We start from the raw sequence: 26,233 nt of genomic DNA, 5'->3' as shown, positions 1-26,233 counted from the left end.
CGAGATTTACCTCCCTCGCGCACTCAGAAGGAGGTTCGAGGTTTCCTAGGGAGGCTGAATTACATTGCTCAGTTCATCTCACAACTGACAGAGAAATGTGATCCAGTATTCCGGCTCTTAAAGAAACATAATCCGGGTGAATGGGATGAAGAGTGTCAGAGGGCTTTCGATAAGATAAAGTAGTACTTGGCTAATACCCCAGTCTTATCACCTCCAAGTCCAGATAGGCCATTGATATTGTATCTAACAGTGTTGGAGAATTCCATGGGATGCGTATTGGGCCAACATGATGAGACGGGAAAGAAAGAAAGGGCAATATACTACCTCAGTAAGAAATTTACCGATTGCGAAATGAGGTACTCATCAATTGATAAGTTGTGTTGTGCTCTAATCTGGGCAACCCGAAGACTGAGGCAGTATATGTAGTATCACACGACTTGGCTGATTTCAAAGTTAGATCCTTTAAAGTATATGATGGAATCGACTGCTTTGAACGGGAGAATGGCTAGATGGCAGATCTTGCTTTTAGAATTTGATATAGTATATGTCAGTCAGAAGGCCATAAAGGGAAGTGCAATAGCCGATTTCCTAGCTAGTAGAGCCTTGGAGGACTATAATCTTTGAACTTCGATTTTCCAAACGAGGACTTGATGTATGTGGCGAATACTGAAGAAAATCCTCAAATGGATCACGTATGGAAGTTAAATTTTGATGGAGCTTCAAATGCTACGGGTAATGGAGTTGGGGCAGTATTGGTATCCCCAAGTGGAGATCATTATCCTGTTGCTAGCAAGTTGGACTTTGATTGTACAAATAACATGGCAGAATATGAAGCATGTATTATGGGCATTCGTGCAGCCATTGAACGGAACATCAAAGTGCTGAGAGTATACGGGGATTCAGCGTTGGTGATATACCAACTCAAAGGGGAGTGGGAGACTAGAGATCCTAAGCTAATCGGTTATAGAAAACTAGTTCTCGAATTGGCTGAGAAGTTTGACGATATCACCTTCTATTACCTCCTACGGGAGGAAAACCAAATGGCTGATGCATTAGCTACTCTAGCTTCGATGATTCAGGTGAATAGACTTGAGGCAATGAGGCCTGTTCAGATGAGTATCTCTGAGACCCCGGCTAATTGCTGCAATATTGAGGAGGAGGGAAAAGATAATTGTCCTTGGTATCAGAGTATCCTGCAATATGTGAAGAATCGGGAATACCCTGATCAAGCAACAGAGAATGACAAGAGAACTCTGAGAAAGATAGCCATTGAATATGTCTTAGATGGAGAAGTGTTATATAAAAGAAGGAAGAATCAAGTACTGTTAAGATGTGTGGATGCTGTGGAAGCCAAGAAAATTTTGGAAGAAGTCCATGAGGGTATTTGTGGGACGCACGCCAGTGGTTTCACGATGGCCAGACAGATCATGAGATTTGGGTACTATTGGCCCACCATGGAAGGAGATTGTATTGACCATGCCAGGAAGTGCCACAAATGCCAAATTTACGGAGACAAAATACACGCGCCTCCTTCACCTCTTCACGTCATGACCTCTCCTTGGCCGTTTTCCATGTGGGGTATGGATGTTATTGGGCCAATATCACCAAAGGCTTCTAATGGGCATCGCTTCATCTTCGTAGTAATTGATTACTTTACCAAGTGGGTGGAAGCTGCTTCATATGCAAATGTCACGAAAGCAGTAGTCAGCAAATTCTTGAAAAAGGGGATCATTTGTCGATATGGAATGCCTGAGAGGATCATATCCGACAATGCGATGAACTTGAATAATAGCACAATAGCTGAGGTTTGTAGCAAATTTAAAATTAAGCATCATAACTCATCGCCGTATCGTCCAAAAATGAATGGTGCAGTGGAGGCGGCCAATAAAAACATTAAAAGGATTGTGGGGAAAATGACTGAAACCTACAAGGATTGGCATGAGAAATTATCATTTGCTCTCCTTGCCTATCGAACATCTGTTAGAACTTCTACTGGGGCAACGCCTTTTTCTCTGGTTTATGGAATAGAGGCAGTATTACCCATTGAAGTTGAAATCCCTTCTCTACGGGTGTTATCTGAGCTACAGTTGGATAAAGCCGATTGGATCCAATCTCGGTACGATCAGTTGAACCTAATAGAGGAAAAGAGGCTAAGAGCTATTCACCATGGGCAAATGTACCAGAAACGAATGATGCGAGCCTATAATAAAAAGGTTCGCCCCCGAGAATTTCGTGAAGGGGACTTCGTACTAAAAAAGATTCTTCCTATGCAAAAAGATTTTAGAGGAAAATGGATGCCAAATTGGGAAGGCCCTTATGTCGTAAAGATGGCCTTTTCTGGTGGAGCTTTGATCCTATGCGAGATGGATGGCAAAAGTTTACCAAATCCTGTAAACGCAGACTCCGTCAAGAAATACTTCACTTGAAAGAAAGGGGAACCAAAGTGAAAACCCGTGAAGGGCGCTTTGCTTCCTAAAAAAAAAAGGGAGACTTTGGAGAGGCTGAGGTGAAAACCCGTAAAGGGCACTTTGAGACCAAAGAGGGCTTGAGTCGAAAACCCGAAAAGGGCGACTCAAGTATTGGGCAGGATTGGAACATCAGGACTTGAGCGGATCAAATTTTGATCGGGGGGATATGATGATCTTGCTTTACTTGAACCAATAAGAAAGGATATGCAACGTCTTGGAACATTGACAGAGTATTGTAGATTTCCTGAACACCTGTCAAACTCAGAAGGGTCTTCGGAAAGTTTGTACAGAGAAACTCAAGCTGCGATAACTGGGGCACCTAATTCTTATGTGTATTCTTGAAAATACATTCTTTTATTTTCTTTCTTCCTTTCTTTTTGTGAAAACACACATTCTCAATCCACTTCTTTGTTACCTTTCTCTCGCCATCTTTGATGTTTTATTTGAGTTATGATCAGAACCAACTTTATTCTTATCCGTTGTTATGACCTTTTTGCAAACATGTTGCATTGGAATGATGATTAATGGACTAATAAAACGTTCACAAAGGAAGTTTTGCATATTACTCTGAAATGTTCTAAATAATATAGGAACCTGAAACAGGACTATTGTTTAGAACACGCCAATTTTAAAGGTTGGAAATTTGAGAAGGAAGAGTCTAAGTTTGGACTTTCTCTTTGGATTTTGTCGTCAAATGCATTGATTGAACAAAATGACAAGATGTTATGTTAATGACAAAGCTAAATAAATAAGCAATCAATGATTATCAGGCAATAGGAAGAGGTTACCTCGGAGAAGAGATCCTTCATTTGCACATAAGTACGACACCTTAAGAATGGTGTGGGGAGCTAGAACGATTCAGGTCATGTATCCTCGAATAGTGATAGGAGAAGATTGAGGAAAAGCCACATATTTCTACCCTTGGATTACAGTGGGAGAATGATGGTACAAAATTTAGCACCCCAATGGATTAAACTTCGAGGTTCATGGTAGGGGCAACCTCGCTAAATGTTTCTTCAGAAAAGCCAGTCAAGCAAGAAGGCGTCGTAGCACGTTAGTCACAAAGCCTTAATAAACTTCGAGTAATGACAACCTAAGTGGGATCATTCTCGAAAAAAATAAAATTTTACATCATGCAAACACCATTCACACATGTCTAGTTAGGAGCATTTGATTCATTTAGATCATGCCATCCTAATCATTAGGCATAATCAGGTTCATTATACAGGTCATCTTCCCTAGAGAACAGATCAATGAAGACATCAGATCCTGCTGACTGTGAAGCAGATCAAAGATAGAAGATCTTGCCTTCCTGCATCGACAACGAAATAGATCGAAGAATTTCAGGTCTTATCTCCCTGAGATTACAGCGGAGCAGATTGATGATAGTAATCCTATCTCCCTGAGATTACAGTGGAGCGGATTAAAATAAAGGATCTTATCTCTCTGAAGTTACAGCAGAGTAGATCGCATCAGGTCTTATCTCCCTGAGATTACAGTGGAGCAGACCGAAAGATTTCAGATCTTATCTCCCTGAGATTACAGCGGAGCAGATTGAAGATAGTAATCCTATCTCCCTGAGATTACAGTGGAGCAGACCGAAAGATTTCAGATCTTATCTCCCTGAGATTACAGCGGAGTAGATTGAAGCTAGTAATCCTATCTCCCTGAGATTACAGTGGAACGGATTAAAATAAAGGATCTTATCTCTCTAAGGTTACAGTAGAGTAGATCGTTTCAGATCTTATCTCCCAAAGTGGAGCACATTGAAGATGGCAGATTTTACCTCCCTGTGATTACAGTAGAGTACATTGAAGCCAGTAATTCTATCTCCCTGACGTTGTGGAGCGGGCCGAAGCGCCAATGCCTATACCTCTGAAGTTGCAGTAGGTCAGATTAAATCTATCATAGCTAGTCTTATCTCTCTGACGTTACAGTGGAGTAGACTTAAACCACAAACCTCGTCCCCCTGAAGTTGTAAACAGAGTAGATTGAAGATACAAGTCAGACATCCCTGAAGTGCAATGGATTGAAGCGACAAGACAGTGGACTGGAATGAAGCTACATGAAGAAGAAAAGCACCAAGAAGTCGAGACTCGGCGAGACCGGGCAAAATTGGGCTTTCTTAGTCTTTGCTCTGTTATCGTTACACGACAACAAGCAAAGAGGGCAGCTGTACAAGCCCAATTTTAACCCTTCCCAAACCTATTACAAAACAACCCACCAGCCCAATCCCACTACCCAAAATTTCAGACCCAAATTGCCCAATACCCAAACCACACCGGCCCAAATCTGGAGCCCAATTCCCCCTAAAAACCCAACTAGGGTTTCAGAAAAATGAAACCCTAGCCAAACCTAGCGCCGCATCCATCCCTCTGCCGTTTGCCTTGTCCCATCGCCACCCACCGTGCCTAGCTTCATCAACACCTGCAAAATGGCAGAAAAAGCCGGAGCACACAAGAGATAGTGCAAAGAATACAACTAAAAAATACAATGTAAATTGGATATAAAGCAAAACAATATCTCTGTACATTTCCAAGGGACAGCGTTTTTGAATCCAAAAAAGAAAAACAGATCAAAAGGTTGACTCCAATTTATTCTTCTCTGTTCTTGTTTCTTATTTACTTTACTCTTTATTTATTGTTTATTGTTTATTTTTTGTTTATTATTATTTTTTTTTTCGTATTCGTTCAACAAAGAAAAAAGAATTGAAAGGGAGAGGAGAAAATACCTTACCGCTTCGACGGGCTAGTGTCGGAACCCCACCCTTGCCGTCGTCGGATTCGAGCCGAAAGGGGCATCTCATCCCTTTTCCTTTTGGTCTTGCGGTTGAGAAGGCTTAGCCTTCGGGGACGCAGCAAAGTTGGGAGGCTTAGAGGCCTTTCTCGCGTAACTCCGGCCATTGGCCATGGAGGCGGAGATGGCGGCCTGAGCCTAAGGGGTCGAGAGAGATGTAGGGAGGAGAGCACTCGGGCTCTCAGTTCTCCTTTTTTTGTTTTTTTTGTTGTTTTCTTGATTGCTCAGAAAATGAAATGGGGGCTGCCCGATTAGGGTTCTTCTTGGCCCTTGCTTGATGTGTGAAACGACGCCGTTTGGAGTCTGATCAGTGGCTCCAAAATGACGTCGTATTGAGCTCTGACCCGCGCGGTGACCCGACCCAGGGGAAGGATCCGCGTGTCTTCTTTAAATGGGATATTTGCGCGCGCAGTCCCTCCGACTTTGTAGCGCGTTGCAATCTGGTCCTATTTTGCTATTTCCTATTTTTCAATGTAGCCCAGAATTCTGTCTTTGTTCTAATTTGACCCTATGCTGCACTGCGTTTTGGGGCTTCGGGGCATTTACCATTTTGGTCCCCCCTTTTTTCGCGCATATTACATCTTGATCCTTTATTCTGTTTTATTTTTGATTTCAACCCTGAGGTTTCGTTCCCGTTTTGAATTAGTCCTATTATTATTATTATTACTGTTATTATTATTACCTATTTATTTATATTGATTTTATTTAAACTTCCGGTACATAGATATATATTTTTATATTTTACAACTTATGTACCTATATATATATCTATATACACATTTTCATTTTCATAAATACATACATATTTATATATAATCTTTATAGTCTAAAATACACCCTTTTATATTTTTCAAATCCGCATATACATACACATTTTCAATATATTTTTTGTATGTATATAAATTAACATATTTATTTGTATACATATGTATATTTTCATTAGTTTTAAACTTTAGTTTGTACATGTATACTTTTTCTTTTATTTTACAATATACATACACTTACTTTTTATATGTATTCCTTTATCTTCGTATTCCATAGTTTTATACACCTATATGTACATATTTATATATATACGCATATTTATTTATCTTATATAAAATATACTTTATATATTTTGTTAATTCATGTATACACATATCTTAGTTCATGTCTATATATATCTTTTCATACTTAATTGTATTTGCTATTTATTTATTTCATTTTGTTATTATTTTGAATGAATGATTTAACTTTATTCGTTTTTTATTTTGTTATTTTGTATGTTGTAAGTTTGATCGTCCATGTTGATTGCTATAGCTTGCATCGTTTTATATTTTCATGTTCATTATGATTTTGCCATGCATAAATAATGTAATTTGCTTTCACTATAATTTTGTGCTTTATTTTTACTCGATATAACAAAATTTATTTTTTTAAAATGGCATTTCGTGTTTGGATTCGAGAAAATCATGCCCTAACTTACTGGGTTTCGATTCTCTCGATAAATCTAAATGTACGAATCTTTCTAAACTCAAATTTTAGACGACCTCGGGATTAAAAATCACGTCCTAACTTACTGGTTGTGATCTCATTTTTAAATCCGAGATGGCTAAAATATCTTTTAAATAAGCATTTTTCATTCGCGTATCGAGAATTTGAGATATCGTATACTAACTTACTGGATATGATTCTCTTTCTCGATTAACGTGAAATATATTCCTTTTTCCAAAAATTTTCATTTTAATACAAGGATCGTATTTTTAGTTCTTTCAAGTTCTCAATTTTCGACATCAAGACATTAGATAATCAACTAGGTACCAATTTCTGGGCGTTACGAGGGTGCTAATCCTTCCTCGTACGTAACCGACTCCCGAACCCATTTTCTAAATTTCGTAGACCAAAACCGTTGTTTTAATAAAATCAAATTATTTATTAAAAACAACCTTTTTCCCAGGTGACCCAATCACACCTCAAAAAGGATTGGTGGCGACTCCCTTTTTCATTTTCAAAACCCAAGTCGACCCCGTTTTTCATCCAAAAAAATGGTGTCAACAAATTTCTTTAACATTTTAACACATAAGCTAACCCAATAGCCAATTTTGCATCCAAGGTTTCGTAGTGTCCGGTCAGTACGATATAGTATTGTTTTTTTAACTGCAAGTTAATCCAATTACACTTGGGTGATCATTTGTATAGCTTTTTTTTATTTTTAAGTGTGGTCCAAATAAATTAGAAAAATAACTAAAATCTATAAAAAAAATAGAAAAATAAAATTTTCAGAATTTAGTTTAGTATTAGTAATGATTTTGGGATAAATATCAAACTATACATTAACTTTGATCCAATTGGTAGTGTCATATATGAACTATGATTTTGTGCAATTTTATACATAAATTTTGATTTGATTCAATTTTCACAAATTATTTACAATAGAATCTAATTAACATCATTTTACATTGATATATTGCATATACAAACAATTATATTAATATAATATGAAAGAAATGTATGTATTCATTTTTTTAATACAATTGAATCAAAATCAAAGTTTTATGTACACATATAAACCACGATTCAAATTTCATGTACATAATTACACCAAATCAAAATTCATATATAAATTTGATATTTATCCATATATTTTTCTTGTCCAATTTATGATTAATGAACATAAGTTTTTGGATTATGATCGCCCCTCTTCACAATGCCATAACTAGGGTTCAAACTTGAGTTTCTCCCTATAAATGCAACGTGCTTCACTATTTACTCATCACTTGATATTTCTTGGAATTTTACTTATCTATACTACTATATACAAAAAAGAATGTGCATTTCTAAGTCCTCTATTGTTTTTTTAATTTATATAATCATGGTTAAGATTTAATCTTCCTTATGTCTTTTTTTTTTGTTATTGGTTATTAACGAGTCTTTATTTTTTTTTAAATTTAAAATGTCAAATTTCAGAGCAACAAATTTAACAGAAAAATAAGTAACTAAATTCCTAAAAAAATGAGAATTAAATTCTAGATGAATGCGATGTGTATATAAGAACTTGAGGCATATTTTAACCTTAAAATATTTATTTAATAATTTGACATCAAAAATTAATTAATTCAACACAAAGTGTGGGTCGGGAACCATTCTAGAGTTAAATTTAAAGATGGAACGCTAACAAAAGCCGGCAGATTGTTTTTTGGGCTAAAAATAAATATTTTTTTTGGGTGAGATCAAATCATAATTTTACTACTATACTAACAAAAATTAAAGAGAATATTATAAGCAATTTTTCATTTTTTAGGCTGCTAAGGCCGCTGCTCCTTGCCCTTGAGTTAAGGTTAAGACTACTTCAAGTTCTGGTTCTTTTGGGTAGATTTGTTGCAGGTTTGAATATTTTTTTTCATTCAGGTTTTGTACTTAAAGCTTGAGTTATTTTAATGATTAAATCAAGTGGTGAATTAGTTATTATACAAATTAAAATTATATACGATTTGATAAAAAAATATTAATATTATAATTAATTATCTTTAATTACAATTTTTAAAATTGAAATTGAGGTAACTTTGTAATACTGTTGTATATCTACAGCTATCAAATTTCGATCTCCTTCATCAAAATAATAGAACTTCCATCTCCAATCTGAGCCGGCCAAATTGGTGATCAGACTTGACTTGACTGAAGGCCAGTGCTAGTCGTGATCTGATCATCATCATCACCATATCTACTAGTAGATTTTTTTGTTTGTGGGTCCCATCGTAGGGCAATCCTTTGATGGATGCTGATGGATCAACGTGCATGGCGGTTTCGACTTCTTTTTTGTTTTAGTCTGAATGAATGAATGAAATTTTGAAGAAATCAAGTGAAGGAATATAAAAAATTATGGTTTTAGTCATTCTATCATGTCGAAATTCGACATTTAATCCTTCTATTTTAAATATTTATAATTCAAGTTGATTTCACCAATAACATGGTAAAAATAAAAAAATTAAATTATGTCAGATTAAAAGTACAATACTTAAATCTTAAATTCCAACATAATAAAATAAAAAGGACTAAAATCAGAATTGAACCAAAAATTGGTATAAAACATAAAAATATTTTCACGGACTCCAATGTTTAGATGCAGCTGTAATGTAAGATCTGCATATGTTGAGGAAAAGAGTTGAAACTTTCAAAGGATTGGAAGTTGGAAATGACCAATTGAAATTGGAAAACAGCTTTTTTCAGCCTTTTTGGCTACAAATGTACAAACATAAGAGAAATAAAAGAACAACTATTATCTGGTGTTTCAACCATAGTTGCAATATCAGACAAGGTTTGGTAATAAAATATAAAATAAAATGGTTACAACAAAGCAAAGTTACCATTGTTTTTAACCCCATTTCCCCCCCTTATTCGTAAGTTTTTGTTTGATAACTTTCATCTCTGCCAGAAACATTCCAATGGGCTGTCTAGTTTGATAATTTTTTGGATTAATATTTTATTTGGCATCTGATTTTAATTTTTATATTCAATTTGATACTTTAGTTTTTTTTTAGTTATGTGTCTGAATTTAACTCCAATTTTCAATTTTGTACCTATGCTTTTTTGTATTCCAATTAAGTATCTAGAACATAGATGTCATATATTTGTTTTTGAGCCACATGATGCCATTTGATCTTAGCACTAAATTAGATATTAAAGCCAAACTCAAATAACAAAAGGGACAAAGTTTGAGAAGGTCAAAGTAGAATTTTACTATTATACTATTATATAATTTTATAAAATTTAAAAGGCTAAATGACAAATCTGCCATTTTAAGGGACCAAGGCCACTACTTGACGCCCCTTTACCTTCGCCTTGGTACTAGAATGAAACAAAAGAAACCCATATACCAAATTGAATATTGAAACTAAAGTCAAGTACCAAATGATATATTAACCTATTTTTTTTAAACAGTCGTTAACTGCTCAGCTCTTCGAGTTAACCACAAACATTAAAAAAGAGACAAATCGTTGATATTAGGTTCTCTCAAAGGGTACATTAGTAGTTGATGCTACAACCCACACCTCAATGAGGAAAATTTTCAATCTTTCTCAAGATTTACAAAATTTAAAAAAACGAAAACAAAAACCCAGATAAATTAAATAACATTCATGGGTTTTCGGGTCAGAGTTACATAAAACAACTCAACCAAAAAAAAAAAGGTAACCAGAGAAGCAAATGGAGCAGCTTCATCTTCATTTTCGTTAAAAAGCCTAACCATTTAAAAATCATCTGAGCATGGATGTTAGGGACTGGAACACAACTTCTTCACAAGGAATAGTGAGACCCATATCATGATCAAACCCGAATTCTTCTTCAGCTTGATGGAGCAACTTCTGGAATTCGGGTCGGGTCAAGAAAGAGATAGGGACAATGTATCTACTCCTGTTTTGACCAACATACACAACGAAATGACCTTTAGGGACATCCAATGGCAGCCCTCCCTGTTGTTGTTGATCATCGTAGCTTTGTTGTTTCTTACCCAAACTTGAACATCTCTTGAGGATTTGTTTGATAACAGCTGTTTGAGGCAATCTGTTTGGTTTCTTGTCGATAGCCATGATGTTTTTTTTTTTTATTTTGGGGAGAGATTGGAAAGGGAAAAAAGAAAGAAAGTGAAGAGCTTTTAGAGAGTTGGTGTGTGAAAGAGTGAAGGGGGGGTAAAAGGGGTATATATGGATGAAATTGTAAGAGAAAACATAGCCATGTGGGGGATTAAAGGACTTGACTTTGGGGGTGTGTAGTTTTTCTTTTAGGGCCTAGCTTGTGAGTTCACAGTACATGTTTGAAAGGGCAAACCCCTTATTGGAATTATAGTTATACACCCCCTTTGTTGCCTTCCCTAAAGACATTATGGTCCCCTCTTTCTCTATTAGACCCTAGGGACTTGTTTTTAGCTGTGTTTGGAAACTTGGGTCGAATTCAGGCTTCATTTTAACACAAGTCTTTTGTCATTGCATCACTAACTCAATTGATAATTGGTCTATTTTAATTGACATAATTAGATAATATTAGGATAACACCTCCTTTGGCTTTGCGCCTCCCAAACAACATCATGGTCCCTCTTTCTCTTTTATACATTACTTAAAATTAATTAGATTATTTAATAATTAAAAAATATATTCTACATTCTATTCTTAAATTTTAAACATTTCAATAAACTTTTAAAAGTAAATTTTTTTATAAAATAATATAATATTAAAATAAAATTGAAGTAATTGAAAATATTACTCATTAAATGATGAGTGGCTCCTATTTACTTATCATATTCCGCACTTTTCTTTTATAAAAAAAAATTCTATTAGATTGTTTTTATTTTAGATTATCATAAAAAATTAATTCATTGAAAGTATTAATATTAATATTCAATGAATTTAAATTTTTCAACAATTTATCAAATAAAGCCTTAGTCACTTGAAAATCCAACAAATACAATCAATCCGTTTGTTTGTTTATTAAAATTTTGGATGCTATAACAAATTAAGTCTTAACTCAATTGGTATAAACATTATTATAAATACAAGAATACGTGGATTCAAGTGCATTAAAGCGTATTTTCCTCCCATCTATGTCAAATTATAACTTGATAGGCTAAAACCTCAATTAGCTTAAAATTTTACTTATCTATAACAATTACAATGCTGTGGTTGGTGCCTTTTAAGTTTTTGATTGAGTTAATACTATCCCTTTTTATAAAGTAATAAAATATTATTACGAGTATATTTTATTTTATTTATATTTTTATATAAAATTTAAAAATATATATTCATATAATAAGATTTAAACCTAAAATAATATGATTTTAAACATTTCATAATTTTATTAGTTTTACATTAATATTTTATAGATATATTTATTACATAATTTGTTCTGCATGTGATGAATCTAATTTAACATAGTTTAATGTTCAACCAAATCACTAGTTATTCCCACTATGGCTAGTGATGTAGTTAATTGTAGTACATGAGAAATATAGGCCGGCCGGCCTCTTAATCTCCCTATGTTTCCTATTCATTGCATTTGCATTTAAACTTTGTTGGATTACATGTCCTTTGCCTTAGAGAAAACTAGGATGTTTGGAACCAACCATTTTTGTTGACATTAGGTGCTATATTGCTACACCAATCTAACACAACAGTCTTTTTTTTTATTTTGAAAATATATTAAAAAAATCTTTAGAAGATTAAATTGATTAAAAAAAACTCTAAATTGTAATTATTGGGATCACGAAGTTGCAAAGATTTTCCATCTTTATCAAAATAATGTTCCAAATAGTTACCAATGGTAGAATTTGGGGTAAAAATTTACCTTGGGATTCTCAAATTTTATTAATGGTGGCAATTTAGAGTTTTTTTAAAACAATTTTATTATAGATTCTATTTATATCTGATTTTTTTTACATAATGCTTATAATTACCTATAGTCCGTTCTTAACCTATAAATAAGAGGATAATACGCTTTAATGCACTTGAACATATGTCCTCCTGCAAAGGCAACAATGTCCATGCCAATCAAATTTTAATACCTGTACTTTTATTTTTAGGAACTTAGTCTCTCTATTCTTCATATTTTAAAATTTAGATCCAATCGTTAATACTGTTAAAATTATTTTGTTAAATTTTTTAATTACATTGTTACAGAGTGATTTTTTTTTAATTTCAAAATAACACATCAAAAAATTTGACAACAATAAAACTTAATAGTGTTAACAATTAAATTTGAATTTTAAAACATAAATAGTAGACAAACTAAATTATTGAAAATAAAAGTATAGGGACTAAATTCTAAATTTAACATTATTTTATAAATATTTTCAAGCACATATTGTTTAAATAAATAATTTAATTTTTTTTAATAATATTTGGTTAAAAAAAAAGCCTAACACAACACAACCTGTTTTTGCTTTATTGCCTTAGTTAAAGTGAAAATTTTCCTCCTTGGGAAGCTATTTCTTTTCTTATAGTTTCAAAGTTGAAATGATTCGGTTTTGTCCTCTTTTTTTCGTATAACATGACACACACATTTTCCATTGAAATATCCCATTCCTCAAATCTAATTTTCCATTTTATATTGTAATTTGTAATTATTTAAAACTTATAATAAAAGGTAAAATTATCATCGAAGCTCTTGTATTAGAAGTCAAATTACATTTTGCCCCTCTCTTAAAAAAATGAGTAAATTAATTTTTGTATGTTAGATCAAATAGTAAACTAGTCCTTTTGTTAACAATTTCATCCATTTTTATTATTAAAAACTAGTTCATGTGCGTTAGTATATGGTGCAGGTGGCATGCCACGTGTAATTGTCTAATTATTCCGTCAACTACACTAATTTTTAACAATAAAAATGAATAATTTTTTTATAAAAAGAACCAATTTATTTTTATATCTAACATATAGTAACGAATTTATCTATTTTTTAAAGTAAATGGAACAAAATATTTGTACCTAGGATAAGGTCATTCATGGTTAATCTTTGTATATATATATTGTATGTACTGAAAGTGTACCAGCAGGAGCTTGGGATTCCGAGAATCGATTGGCAGATACGAAAATATAGCAGTGATTCACATGCATGTGCGTACGTGCTTCCTTTTCTGTTTCATTTTCTAGCCTTTTTATGGCTTAGATGCTATTGCTGTTTGCATGCTTCGTTTTAACTTTCAACTACCGTTCCCAGCTTTTATCTCCGATTTTTCTCTTCTCTACTGCTAAACAAGAAAAATTGTATCTGCCCAAATTAGAATACAAAAAGTACTCTATTACTTGCACATAACTATTGATGTCCACCAAATGAAATTATTGGCAAGACTCATATTTTAATGTTTTTCGAGCTAATGAGTGCTCAACCAATTGAATTTACTCGAGAAATTCATGCAATTATCGAATTTATGGCAGCCACATGGATGGCACAGGCTGCAGCTATCATCTACACTATAAAGTGAAGTTGCTGCTTCGTAGTCCTTTGTGGAGAGAGCTAGAAAATGACTCTTCAACGTACATTTTTTATTAAAAATCACTTTCACAGCTATCGAATAGATTAGGGGTACAACAAGAAGAAGCTAGCTGAGGTAAAATTATTAAATCTGTAAAGTTTAATCAATAATAACAATAATAAAGATATAGAGTTAAAATAGAATAGCCCCCAATCCTCATTGATACTTGAAAATGATATCTTGGTATGGTATATTTTTATATTCAAGTTCAACAATATTAGTAGTTACCTAATTATAAAATAGTTATAAAATAGTTACTCAATTATTTAATTTTATATTTTTTGGTCATCAATTAATTAATGGTGGCAACTTTAACCCTCAACATTTACAAGTTGTGCAATTTAGTCCCTTTTTTTTACAATCTTGTTTTTTTTTTGTGACATTAAGGGTTAATTTTAAAAGAAAAATAAAAGATGAAAATTATTATATTGGATTTCTGGGTGTTTCTATTTTTGTATATTTTCTTTAAAATTTAGTTGATAAATTTTTTTTAAGCTTTTTAGGTAAAAGAGTCACAAAGAAAAGAAAAATTACAAAAAAGTCTAAATTACACAATGTGTAAATGTGGAGGGTTTGATTTTTTAGAATTAAGACTAAATTAAGACAATGTATAAAAGTTGAGAGTTAAAGTTGCTATCATACTAATTTTAAAAACTGCCACTGATAACTAGGTGGTGACTAGGAAAGACAAAATTGAATAGTTGGGTGACCATTTTATAACTTTTCATAGTAAGGTGACCCAAAAAGAAATTTACTAAGCATAATTGGGTGATTACTAGTGTAGTTTACCCTTGTATTTATTGTAAGTTTGTTGAAATTGGAACGGACTAGTACATGGTCCAAAATAAAATAAAAAAAAACGTTTAATTTGAGAATTGGTATAGACTGGTTGAATCAGCTTTATAATTTTTATAAAATTTTTAAATAATTAATTTTATTTGAATCAAATGACCAATCAAATTTGATTGAACTGAAAATCGATAACTTAACTAGTGCGATCACCGATTTAATTCAAAAAACATTGTTTATTGTGGTCCTTATGATCCAAGTGACAACTTCTCTCTCTTTTAGCTTTGCCTCCCATGTTCTTGGTCTAGAACTAAGAGTTGAAATCAACTAAACAAAGGCAGCTTTCTTTTCCCTTTAGGTTCCATTTAAAAAAAAAATTAACTACCAGAACTTGTTGGGGTTATTTCAAATTTGATTGGAAAAAATCAAATATAAACTTGATTTAATTGTATTTGGTCATTGTTTGTATATTTTTGGATGGATCAAGCTTAAAAGAAGTTTTTCACTGAAGGTGGAATGGGTTTAAATGTTGAAGGTAAGTTAAGGACACCGAAATTTATGCTTCGGGATAGTTTTCGATATTTAAGTCATATATGTATTTGGTAATAGAGAAAAGTAGGTCATAGGTTACAATTATCTTTGGTTTCAAGTTGGGTCAAGGGAGTTTTAGATTTTTACCATTTTATCATTGTCTAGTACAACAATCATAAAATGTCAATGATCTAAATATGTGTATCCCAAATTCAAAAAAGATTCGAACTGGAAAAAATCAAAAGAAATTATCCGAAATGACATGAACTCAAGTATTGAATTTGAAATGAAGTAAGCTAAAAAAACCCAACCAACAAAATCAAATGAATCGGATCTCAAGTAACACGAATCCTAAGTTATTATAATTCTAAAACTAATCTAAATTTGAAATGATTTAAAAATTAAAAAACCCAAATTTATATCAAATCAACTAATAAGCCAACTCGAATCAATTCAATTGATAGTTATAGTTTGTAAAAAACAAAAAAAGTTAGTAGTACAACACGCCTGGACGATAAAATTGAAGGACTTGAACAATGGCAGATAAAATTCATATGAACCAAAAAAACCATGTTCTATGATTGAAATTAATTTGTTTATTGAACTGTGATTTGGCAAAAAAAGAAAATTGAAAAACACATGCAAAAATACGGAGGTGGGTCCAAATATAATCACCAAAAGGCAGTAAAATTTTATATTATTAAATAAGATAATTATAATCTTCAAAAATATTAAATTTTATAAATCATAAAATAAATATAAAAAATATATTTCATCATAAATTAAGAAAATGTAGGCACATGAATGCCATGTTACCTTTGCCCATTAAGACAAATTAGTAAGGTCTGGTCTCGTCAATTGTTGTAAGAATTATTGGACTGCCTCCATTTCAAGGATCTGCATGCCACTCCGCATGCTCTTGTGGTTTTATTGATTTTCGACAGTGTCATAAAAAATATATTTCGAGTTGGGAAAAAAATGAAATTATAAACTTTTATGAGAAAAATAATAATCTTTTTACTATTTTTTAATTTAAAAAAATAATTTTTAAAAAATAAAGGCAATGCGGGTCGGTTTGTCCTCGTGTTAAATTTTTTATTTAAATTGTTTTACTTTTTTAATTTAAAAAATTAAATCTAAAATAAATTTTGATGAAAAATATGGTTAACTATAATTTTTTAAATCGAAAAAGTTGTTTTAAGTGCATAAATGAAATCTAAAATTCTGCCAGGAACTGTTGGCATAATCTGACTTTTATTAATCATGAAAGCCAAGAAAATGAAGTCTCAACCCGACCAATTGGGCCATGTCATTAAAAACGAATGAAGAAATTGTTTTTGCCATTCAATTTAGGCCCTTTTAATATAAAACATTTGGATTTGGCCCTCAACAATTTATAATATTTATCTCTTCTTCTAAATAAAAGATTTCTGATTTCTCCTTTGGTCCTCTGGTGCACCTCCACGAATTTAAACTAATAACTTCACACACAAAGCTGTGCACTTACCGAAATGACTATCGATTGATATCCAAATAGAACAGTTATAGATATGATCTAACGGGTTAGGTCGGGTCATGACAGACATAATCCTAATTAGGTTGAGTTTACAAAACACAATCGACCAGCAAACTATGCATAGATAGCCCATATTTACGTAACGAAAAGATGGTGGTAGCTTAGGGAGAAAAATATATGTATATATATACAGTGGTCGAAGTTTCAAATATGATGACAATTTAACAAGTCAGACAAAAAAAATTGAAGGCATAAACTTTTTCAGAAATCTAATTTTAGATTGTCAATTGAATTTATGATTAACATTAAATATTGGTTCGATCTCTAGATAATCTTATTTCAAAAAGACAATCTTAAAATGAAATGATAAAGTTGACTGCTTGACTAGATATATATATACACATACACCGATGGAAATTTCAAATATTGTGACAATTTAGCAAAGCTACATGTAATAAAAGAAGTTGAAGGAATAAACTTTTTGAAAAACCCAATATTAGATTGTCAATCAAGCTTGGTATTGGTTAGATTTTGAAAAACCCAATCCTAAGTTGTCAGCTAGACTTGTATTGATATTAAGTATTGTTTTTGATTTCTGAAAACAATCTTAAAATGAAATGAAAATGTTACCTTCTCAACCATATATATATATATTCACTCATGAAAAATGTTATGGCAATTTAACAAAGCCACACGAAACCAAAAAAATAAAAATTGAAGGCATAAAATTTTCGAAAAATACAATCTTAGATTGTGAATCGAGCTTGTATTGACATTAAGTATTGTGGTCTATCTCTAAACAATTTCATTTTCAAAAGACAATCTTAAAAGAAATGAAAAAGTTGATTGCTCCACTAGAAATATACACACATACACTAATGAAAATTTGTCAAACAAGTTTATGATTCATATCAACTACTGGAATCGATTTTTGAACAACATTATTTCTAAAAGATAATATTAAATCGAAATGAAAACAAAGAGAGGGGAAATGGTCCCATTTTGACAGCTAAAAAATTGAAACCGAAACTGTGACGGACTTACGGAAGTACCATAAAACGGAGAAAGGGAAGCACATGTAGTGTGTAAGGAGGAGGGAACAATAAATGGCATGCTTTGGGACGATGGTGGACTACACAACTGTATGTCTTGTTTCTTATTTATGGAAGCAACATTTTTGTATTGGAAGGGGGTCCAAAGCCAGCTGGTGTTGATGATTTGTTTTGCACTGGGGGGTCCTGGGTTGGAAAAACCTCGAAATTTGACATTTTTGTAGATGAAGATTATGATTGTATAACCAAAATTTATAACCCCCTCCTCCCCCAACCAATAGGCCATATAGCTACTTGAGAAATAAATGTTTATGAAGGTTCTTGGAAACCGTGACGGAACTTGTTAATAAGTTTGGGGTATAATTATTTTTTTTCAATTTTTTTTAAAATTAAGGTTTAGTGAGAATTTCAAAAAAAAATTAAGGGATCTAATTAAAATATTTAAAAATCTTGAAAAGATTAATGGGATTTTTTTGAAAATTTTAGAGGTTTTATGAAAGCTTTTAAATTTGAGGAGCCTCGATCCCCTAGCTCCTCTTACATTCCGCAGCCTCTTGAAAAGTTCAACAATTGGTTGATAACCTTTTCCATTTTAGATACATCAATTTTGAACTAAGCTCGAAAACTTAATTAATTTGAATTTAAGTTTAATATAATTTGATTTCACTACAAAATATTAATAACTTAAATTTATTTAAATTAAATTTAAAAAAATGACTTAAATATCAAACTTAAATGAAAAAAAATAAAATAATCTAACTCGAAAAATATAAATGACAAACATACAAAACTTAAACACAAAATAACTCAACACAAACCTAACTTGTCCAATTAAGGGCTCTATTCCATTTGGTAGCATGGTGGAAGGCCCATTATGGACAGTATCCCACGATGCAACAAAAGTGTTGTAGGTACTAGACCTGAGGGTGTAGACAAGCCATGGGTAAATGGACTTGGTTCTCAAATTTTAAAATTTATACTTTAATCTTTCAAAATTTATAAAATTACAAGTTAATATAATGATAAAATTACGGTAAAAATATCATAGAGGTATTTATATTAATAGTCAAAATATCTTTTGCTCCCTCTACTAAAAAAAAAGCAAATTAATCTCTGTATGTTAGTTCAAATAGTAAATTGGATTTTCTATTAAAAATTGGTTCCTATACGTCAACATGAGGTACACGTGACACTCTACATGTTATTGTGTCTCTTTGGTTATTTTGCCAGTCATTTTAGTTTTAACAGTAGAAATGAATGAAATTTTTAACAAAAATGACAAAATTGCTCTTTAATCTAATGTACAAGGAATAATTTGCTCATTTAGTAGAGAGGAAAAAATACAATTTGACATTTGGTACAAGGATCTCCATGATAACTTTTACCTAAAATTACAAATTTGACTCCCAAAATTTTATCATTCATCTCCAACTCCTGAAACAATTTTCTATTTTCACCTCTAATTGTACCCAAAAGGCTATAACATCAATCCAGGTCTTCTTTAATGCAATTTTCCATCCTCAATTGTACATTAAAGACTTGATGACCAGGAGATTGGGTCAGCATCCAATACCCCTTTTTTATAGGCCTAATATTAGTTCAAGTTGGGCAATAAAACTACATACAAATCCAAAAAAAAAAAAACCAAAGCAATTAGAACAAAAACTGTAATATAAAACTACACTTTGAAGGAAAAACAACGTATGGGTACAACTGCATATAGTAAAAGGAACACAAGTGTAACATATGTTACTAACTATGGCTAATTTTCATTTAAGGATTTAACCGGGGAAGATGTATTGACCAAACTTGAAAGGAGACCAACAAGGACAGCACTGTTATATGTGGTTGGTTCTGTTTGCATTGAGTTGTTCCTAGAATCAATGAATGATTCATTTTTGAAAGGTCCCCCTACAAGAGCTCCCATTGCTACATTAGGGTTAGGTTTCTTTGAACTAAGCCATTTGAACCCTTCAGTGCAACCAGTGGTTGCATCAACTGGGATCGAAGCTCCTCTGTGATGTACAAATTCTGGGTATTTATCACCATACCCCACTAGGTAGCTTATGTCCATGGGGTTATCACCCAACACATAATCAGCCTGCACCAAAAAGTGTTATTACAAACAGGGACCAAATCAGAAAATTGATTTAGGAAAGAGTGAGAGATGAATCATAAAATTTTATCATTATGTTAATATGTAATTTCATAAAATTTGAAGGGGTTAATCGGCAAATCTACCCTCTTTTGCCTTAGGCCCCTGGTTACAAAACCATTAAATCTAATCAAAACTATATATGCAATAAGTAAACATATGTTTAAAATTTGATCCATGTATTTATATATATGTATGTATATATACTTAAAATCAAATTTAAGCTAGCATTTAACCTTTAAGTTGACGCTAAATTGATAAAGGAGACTTGTTTAATATGATATTGATACTTTGAGGGTTTAATTAGAACATTTAAAAGTTTGATAACTAATTTAAAATTAGCATAATGATAAATTTATCCCTCAATATTTATATCTTTTATTAATTTGACCTTGATTTTTTATTTTTCAAGCTAAATTTGATTATTAATCTTTCAAAAGAAAGTCAAATCTCTTTTTTTTTAAAAAACAAAAATAATGACTAAAACTTTAATTTTTTAATGATGTTAGTTTGGCAATCTGCATGGCAGCCCATATGTACTTAATGATGATATGACACAATTTGTCTTATATATAACATTGAAAAATAATTTAAAAAATATAAAAAATTCAAAAAAATAGCATGGAATACAAATGAATTGTCATGCAAGCTATCATCTTAAAAAAAATAACATTTTAGTCAGTATTTCTGTTTTAAATACAACAACTCAACTTTTTTTAAATGATTGATGGTCAAATTCGATTCTTTTTAAAATGTTAATAGCTAAATTCAGTCAAATTGATAAAAAAATGTAAACATTGAAAATTAAATTTATTATTATGCATTTAAGATTTAAATCATAGTAGAGAATGTTTGGTTTTATGCACATATTTATCATACAACATGAATGGCATACCTGTGATTGTGCAAACTTTCTAAGATCAGATGGTTCAAATGAATCATCACCACAACTTAGTATTTCATTGTCTGATGCACGCATGTAATCACTGTAAAGAACAGCTAAAAATGCAGACCCAACAGGATGTTGTAGAGAATCCCATTTAGTGATCCATATAAGACCACCTGCATCAATATTATTGCAAATGAATTAATGATAATAAGGGTCTTAAGACAATTTAGGTTTGAATAAAGACATTACTTTTTGTTCTGCTGGCTGTGGCAGAAGGGGAATCTGGTAGAAGAGCACACATTAGTTCGTCAGCAGATTTCTTATAATCATCAATTCCAGAATTCCCTTTGGCACCTTTGTCACCAAAAAAGCTTAACCTGGAAAGTAAAACCTGCATGAATGTAGCATAATTAGCAAAAAACAAGAACAGATCAATAGTTTTTGTGGTTTATAATGAAAATGAAAGTGAAGCATATGCAAGCCAAGATATCAAATCTGAACAAAGAGGCCAGTTATCTTACGATAGGTGGACAATGAACGTCAGGACTTAGGGAACGGGAAGCTGCACTATCAGCAGAGGCGAAGCTAAGAATTGTGTGATGGGGTTGAGATAAAACTAAAAAATTGGAGGGCCAAAGCTAAAAATTTTGTATTAAAATGACTTCAATTGTACTTTTTAACTTTGAAAGGGGCAATAATTATAATTTTTTATTTAAAACAAGTTAAAAAGAATTAAATTGAACTATTTACGATTAGAAGATACTAAAATAGCAATTAATCCATTCATCTAGAGGGTCCAAGGACTCTTATTCCCTTTTTGGCTACGTTTTCCATTCAAATTGATGGGACAATCATCTCCTATCACCTGCATACCTTACAACATCATATCGTTCATTTTTCTAGGTGTTTTACAGAAACAAGTGAACCAATCAAAAGTTGTTATGTGTACCATAGATATGTTTTTATATAAACCCATATCGCCTTACGAGAGGTAGAGACAATCGACACCTTTCTAACCTCCCAAAACCATTGCACAAGAACACCTAACACCCAAACCAGACAGCACTCCGTCCGCTCGGGTGAAACCCGTCTTACATCCACCACCTTCCATTCCTCCTCCAGGCTCTTTGCATCAATAATGCTACTTTTTTTTTTCTCAAACACTCACTATATGTTGTGCATAAATATTGAGAACATGGGCATTTTGTCTAATGCTTGTGTTCATCAAAACCACGCTTCGACTACAACAATAAACTAGCTCTATGTTTATAACACGAAGGTTGACTAGAGAACCTCACCTGGGCTCCAGCAAGTTTATTATCCCAGCTAAACCATGTTGGACCATCCACTTTGGCATATTTATCAGCATTTTCCTCAGTTACATATCGAAGATATGTTGTGTCACCTGTTGCATGGTAAAGCCAACTTGCAGCCCACAAGAGTTCATCTCCATATCCTTTTGAATTATAATATGTTGCAACTTCAGGGTGACTCTTAGTGTAAGACCCTTTATACTTGTCTGCAAAAGTGAAAAGTTGCTTGGCATGCTTAAGAAGGGTGCTCGAATACGTCGAATCTGTTTTCTTAAACACAAGAGATGCCGAAGCCAGAGCCGCAGCTGTTTCAGCCGCGACATCTGACCCTGGTTTACTTGAGTTCACCAGTTTGAGAGGCCTCTTCGTTGTCATTTTCTCAGGCTTTTCCCAACACTTGTGATCTTCTTTAGGGTCACCTACCTGCCTCAATGGTGTAACCAGTCATGTATATGTATACATTAAATCCAAAAGTAAAAAACAAAAATCCAAGAGTAAAAAACAAAAATACACTACGCTAATAGAAATCTAACTCATGTATACGTATACATTAAATCCAAAAGTGGAAAAAAAATGCTAATAGTAATTTAACTATTAGTAAATTTCTTTGTGATCACCCAATTATATCATATTACAAAATATTCACTCGACTATTCAATTGTCTTTTTTATCATCAGTTGACTAAGGGTGGTAGCTTTTAAATTGACATAATAGCAACTTTAACCATTAACATTTATAAGTTATGTCAATTTAGTCTTAATTCTAAAAAATATTAAACCCTCAATATTTACACATTGTGTAATTTTTTTTTCAATGTTGTTTTTCTTTGGGTGTTTCCTTTCTTTTTTGTATATTTTCAATTAAATTAGCTGATAATTTTTTTTAGTTTTTTAAATGAAATCACAAAGAAAAGCAAAACTGTACAAAAAAAATTAAATTACACAATTTGTAAATGTTGAGGGTTGAATTTTCTAGAATCAAGACTAAATTGACATAATGTATAATTGTGTATGGTTAAAGTTACTATTATGCCAATGTTAAAAGTTGCCATTGTTAGCAAGCTGTTGACTAAAAAAGAAAAAATTGAATAGTTGAACGGTTAGTTTGTAACTTCACATAGTTGAGTGACCAAAAAAGAAATTTACAAATAGTAGGATGACTACTAATATTTATCATAAAAAGGATAAATAGGTAAAAGTACTATGGAGGCTTATATATTAGGATTCCGATTGTATTTTCCCCTTTTACTCAAAAAATAGACAAATTAATATATGTACCTTAGATCAAAAAACAAACTGGTCGTTTCTATTAAAATTTTTTTATTTATTTCCACTGTTAAAAATCGGCTTTACTGACAGTAACTAGACAATTACATATGGCATGCTACATATATCTCATGCTAATGTATAAAGACTAGGTTTTAACTGTAAAAATGAATGATTTTTTTAACCGAATGATTAATTTACTCTTTAATCTTATATATAATAACTAATTTATTTATTTTTAAATAGAAAAAATAAAATATAATCTAAGTTTTAATACAAAAACTTCCATGGTAATTTTACATGATAGATAGAGATAAAAAGAGAATGATGACCTGGATGTAGAGCACATTTTGAGAAGGATGAGCATTTAGAAGGAAATCAGTGATCCACGCGAGAGAATTTTCAGCAGGTTCCCTTTGATTAATATGCTCCATGTGCTCACCATATTCGAGGATAGCCCATGATAATACAGTGGCAGTAAATGCCATTGGGAAACCAAATTTAACGTTGTCACCGGCATCATACATCCCCATGGAAAGATCCAACTTTGCTTGACTCCCATCCTTAAGCCCTGAATTTCCTCGCCACGGTATCTTATCATCCACTAGCTTACCGGCTGCCATCAACAAACAAACCAAACCTCAAAATTAATATATAATAACAATATTTGAAGCCAAAAAAAATTAGAACAATATCATATCATTACAATTTGTAGCCATAGGTAAAATAACAGTGTTGTTGAGTGTTTCTCTCTATCTCCCTCAAGTAGTGGTATCTGTATATTTATATGATATGGGTATTATTCATTGACATGACATACTAGATAGGCTTCATGCATATACACATATTTTACTCTAGACTCAACACGTATTTATACAGTTTTATGCACGTGTAACCTCGCAGGAGAGCAAACTTAGCTTGTGAGCTCATTAGGATCCGGCCCAAACCCATTCAAGTTTTGTGCCGGTGATGATAATTATCCTAACAGGTGTATACATGCTCAAATTTAGGATTTAAGACTTCAATTCCTTCTCCATCATATCGTATTATCCATTAGCTTACCAATAATCAGGGACCAATAAATTTAACATATAATATTTATATCAAAAGGGTATCGAATCAAAGCATTGGAAAACTTGCGATAATATTGTATTTACATACACTTTTAGGACGTAGTAAGTTAATAAAAAAATTTTAACCTATCTCAATATTTAGACCTTGAATGGAGTATAATAGCAATAATTAGTTCACATAATTAATACAACTAACTATTTAGGTTAAAATATCATTGATTTTTTTTTCTTAAAGTAACCCATTTCAACTCGTCATAACATCAAATAAAAGTGTAGGTGCTACCTCCTAAAATTGAAAATTTGATCCGAAGTAAGTACACAAAGTAAGAAAGACATAGTGAAGATTACATTTTTGGACGTCAAAGAATTGCATGGCGATTTTGAGAGCATCACTATACTTATCCTCAAGGGAAGAAGTGGATGATGAGTTTTTATCAAGGATTTTCTTCTTCACTACATAATAGATTCCTCCGGCTATCCCACCCAATATTACTATCGCCACAATGCACCATAAACATCTTCTCGAATTTCGTTGTTTCACCACTCCTTTCGCCATTTTCACACACACAAAAAGCAAATGAAATCAAAGATCTATATCGACATTGTTAATATTGGGTTTGCTAGAGAAACAAAGGCGAATGTGTTTTCCAAGAGGGAGAAATATGGTTAAAAACAGAAAGGGGGGATTAGTTAAGAAGAAGCTATTTAAGGAAACGAGTTAGCTGGATCTGTTGAAGAATCAGCAAATGAGATTGGTCCTCATTCCATACATCAATTTACAGTATTTTCGAGCCATATTTCATCTAATAAAAACTGTATTACTAGGTTTAATTATGGTTTTAGTCATTTTATTATGATGGTTTTATGCATTATAACATTAGTTGTTGTCGTTAAATTATAAGTTGTATTTTTTTCTTATTATTATTTGATTACATGGTTAGGGTCATCTGATCAACCATATTCAACTAATAATAAATTTGTATATTAATTGAAATGGTGAGCAGAAATCAATTATAATTGATTTAGTTGATCTATTCGGTTAAATCGGTGTTGGTTAAGTGGTTTTATTGTTTATGGTCACGATCAAATTGATCAACGAATTATTTAATATATATTATATTAAAATATATTTCTATAATATACAAAAAAAAAGTAAGTTGGTTGACAAACTAAACTGATTGAATTATCTGTTATTAAGCATGTTAATTCTAAATCAATCAATCAGTTTAATTGATATTAGAGATTGTTAATTAATTCGAAAAAATCGACAAAAAAAAAAACAAATGCCCATCCTTAAAAAAATTTCTCATCATAATTTTAATAACAACTATCATCAATTTGGATCAGATCAAATTATGCCAATTTGAAGTAGATGCATTAAATCAGAA

General features: G+C 32.1%; 2 protein-coding genes across 2 annotated transcripts; both read right to left on the bottom strand.

Moving 5' to 3' along the window:
* Positions 1 to 10,218: 10,218 nt before the first annotated feature.
* LOC107938128 (auxin-responsive protein SAUR50) lies at positions 10,219 to 10,978 on the bottom strand. The gene has a single exon (XM_016871194.2). It carries the CDS (start codon positions 10,826 to 10,828, stop codon positions 10,496 to 10,498), a length of 333 nt encoding a protein of 110 aa, XP_016726683.1. The 5' UTR covers positions 10,829 to 10,978; the 3' UTR covers positions 10,219 to 10,495.
* An 8,840-nt stretch (positions 10,979 to 19,818) lies between these two features.
* On the bottom strand, positions 19,819 to 25,511 carry LOC107938127 (endoglucanase 2). Its single transcript, XM_016871193.2, has 6 exons — positions 25,194 to 25,511; positions 24,105 to 24,388; positions 22,493 to 22,930; positions 21,444 to 21,585; positions 21,201 to 21,367; positions 19,819 to 20,251 (listed from the first exon to the last, which is right to left on the bottom strand). The coding sequence occupies exons 1-6, from the start codon at positions 25,399 to 25,401 to the stop codon at positions 19,913 to 19,915; spliced, it is 1,578 nt and encodes a 525-aa protein (XP_016726682.2). The 5' UTR covers positions 25,402 to 25,511; the 3' UTR covers positions 19,819 to 19,912.
* Between the last annotated feature and the right edge of the window lie 722 nt (positions 25,512 to 26,233).

Source organism: Gossypium hirsutum, chromosome A06 (genome assembly GCF_007990345.1).
Source record: "Gossypium hirsutum isolate 1008001.06 chromosome A06, Gossypium_hirsutum_v2.1, whole genome shotgun sequence".
In the NCBI taxonomy this organism is placed as follows: Eukaryota; Viridiplantae; Streptophyta; class Magnoliopsida; order Malvales; family Malvaceae; genus Gossypium; species Gossypium hirsutum.
The sequence above is the reverse complement of the archived record's forward strand: the minus strand, read 5'-3'. Positions and strand labels throughout refer to the sequence as shown.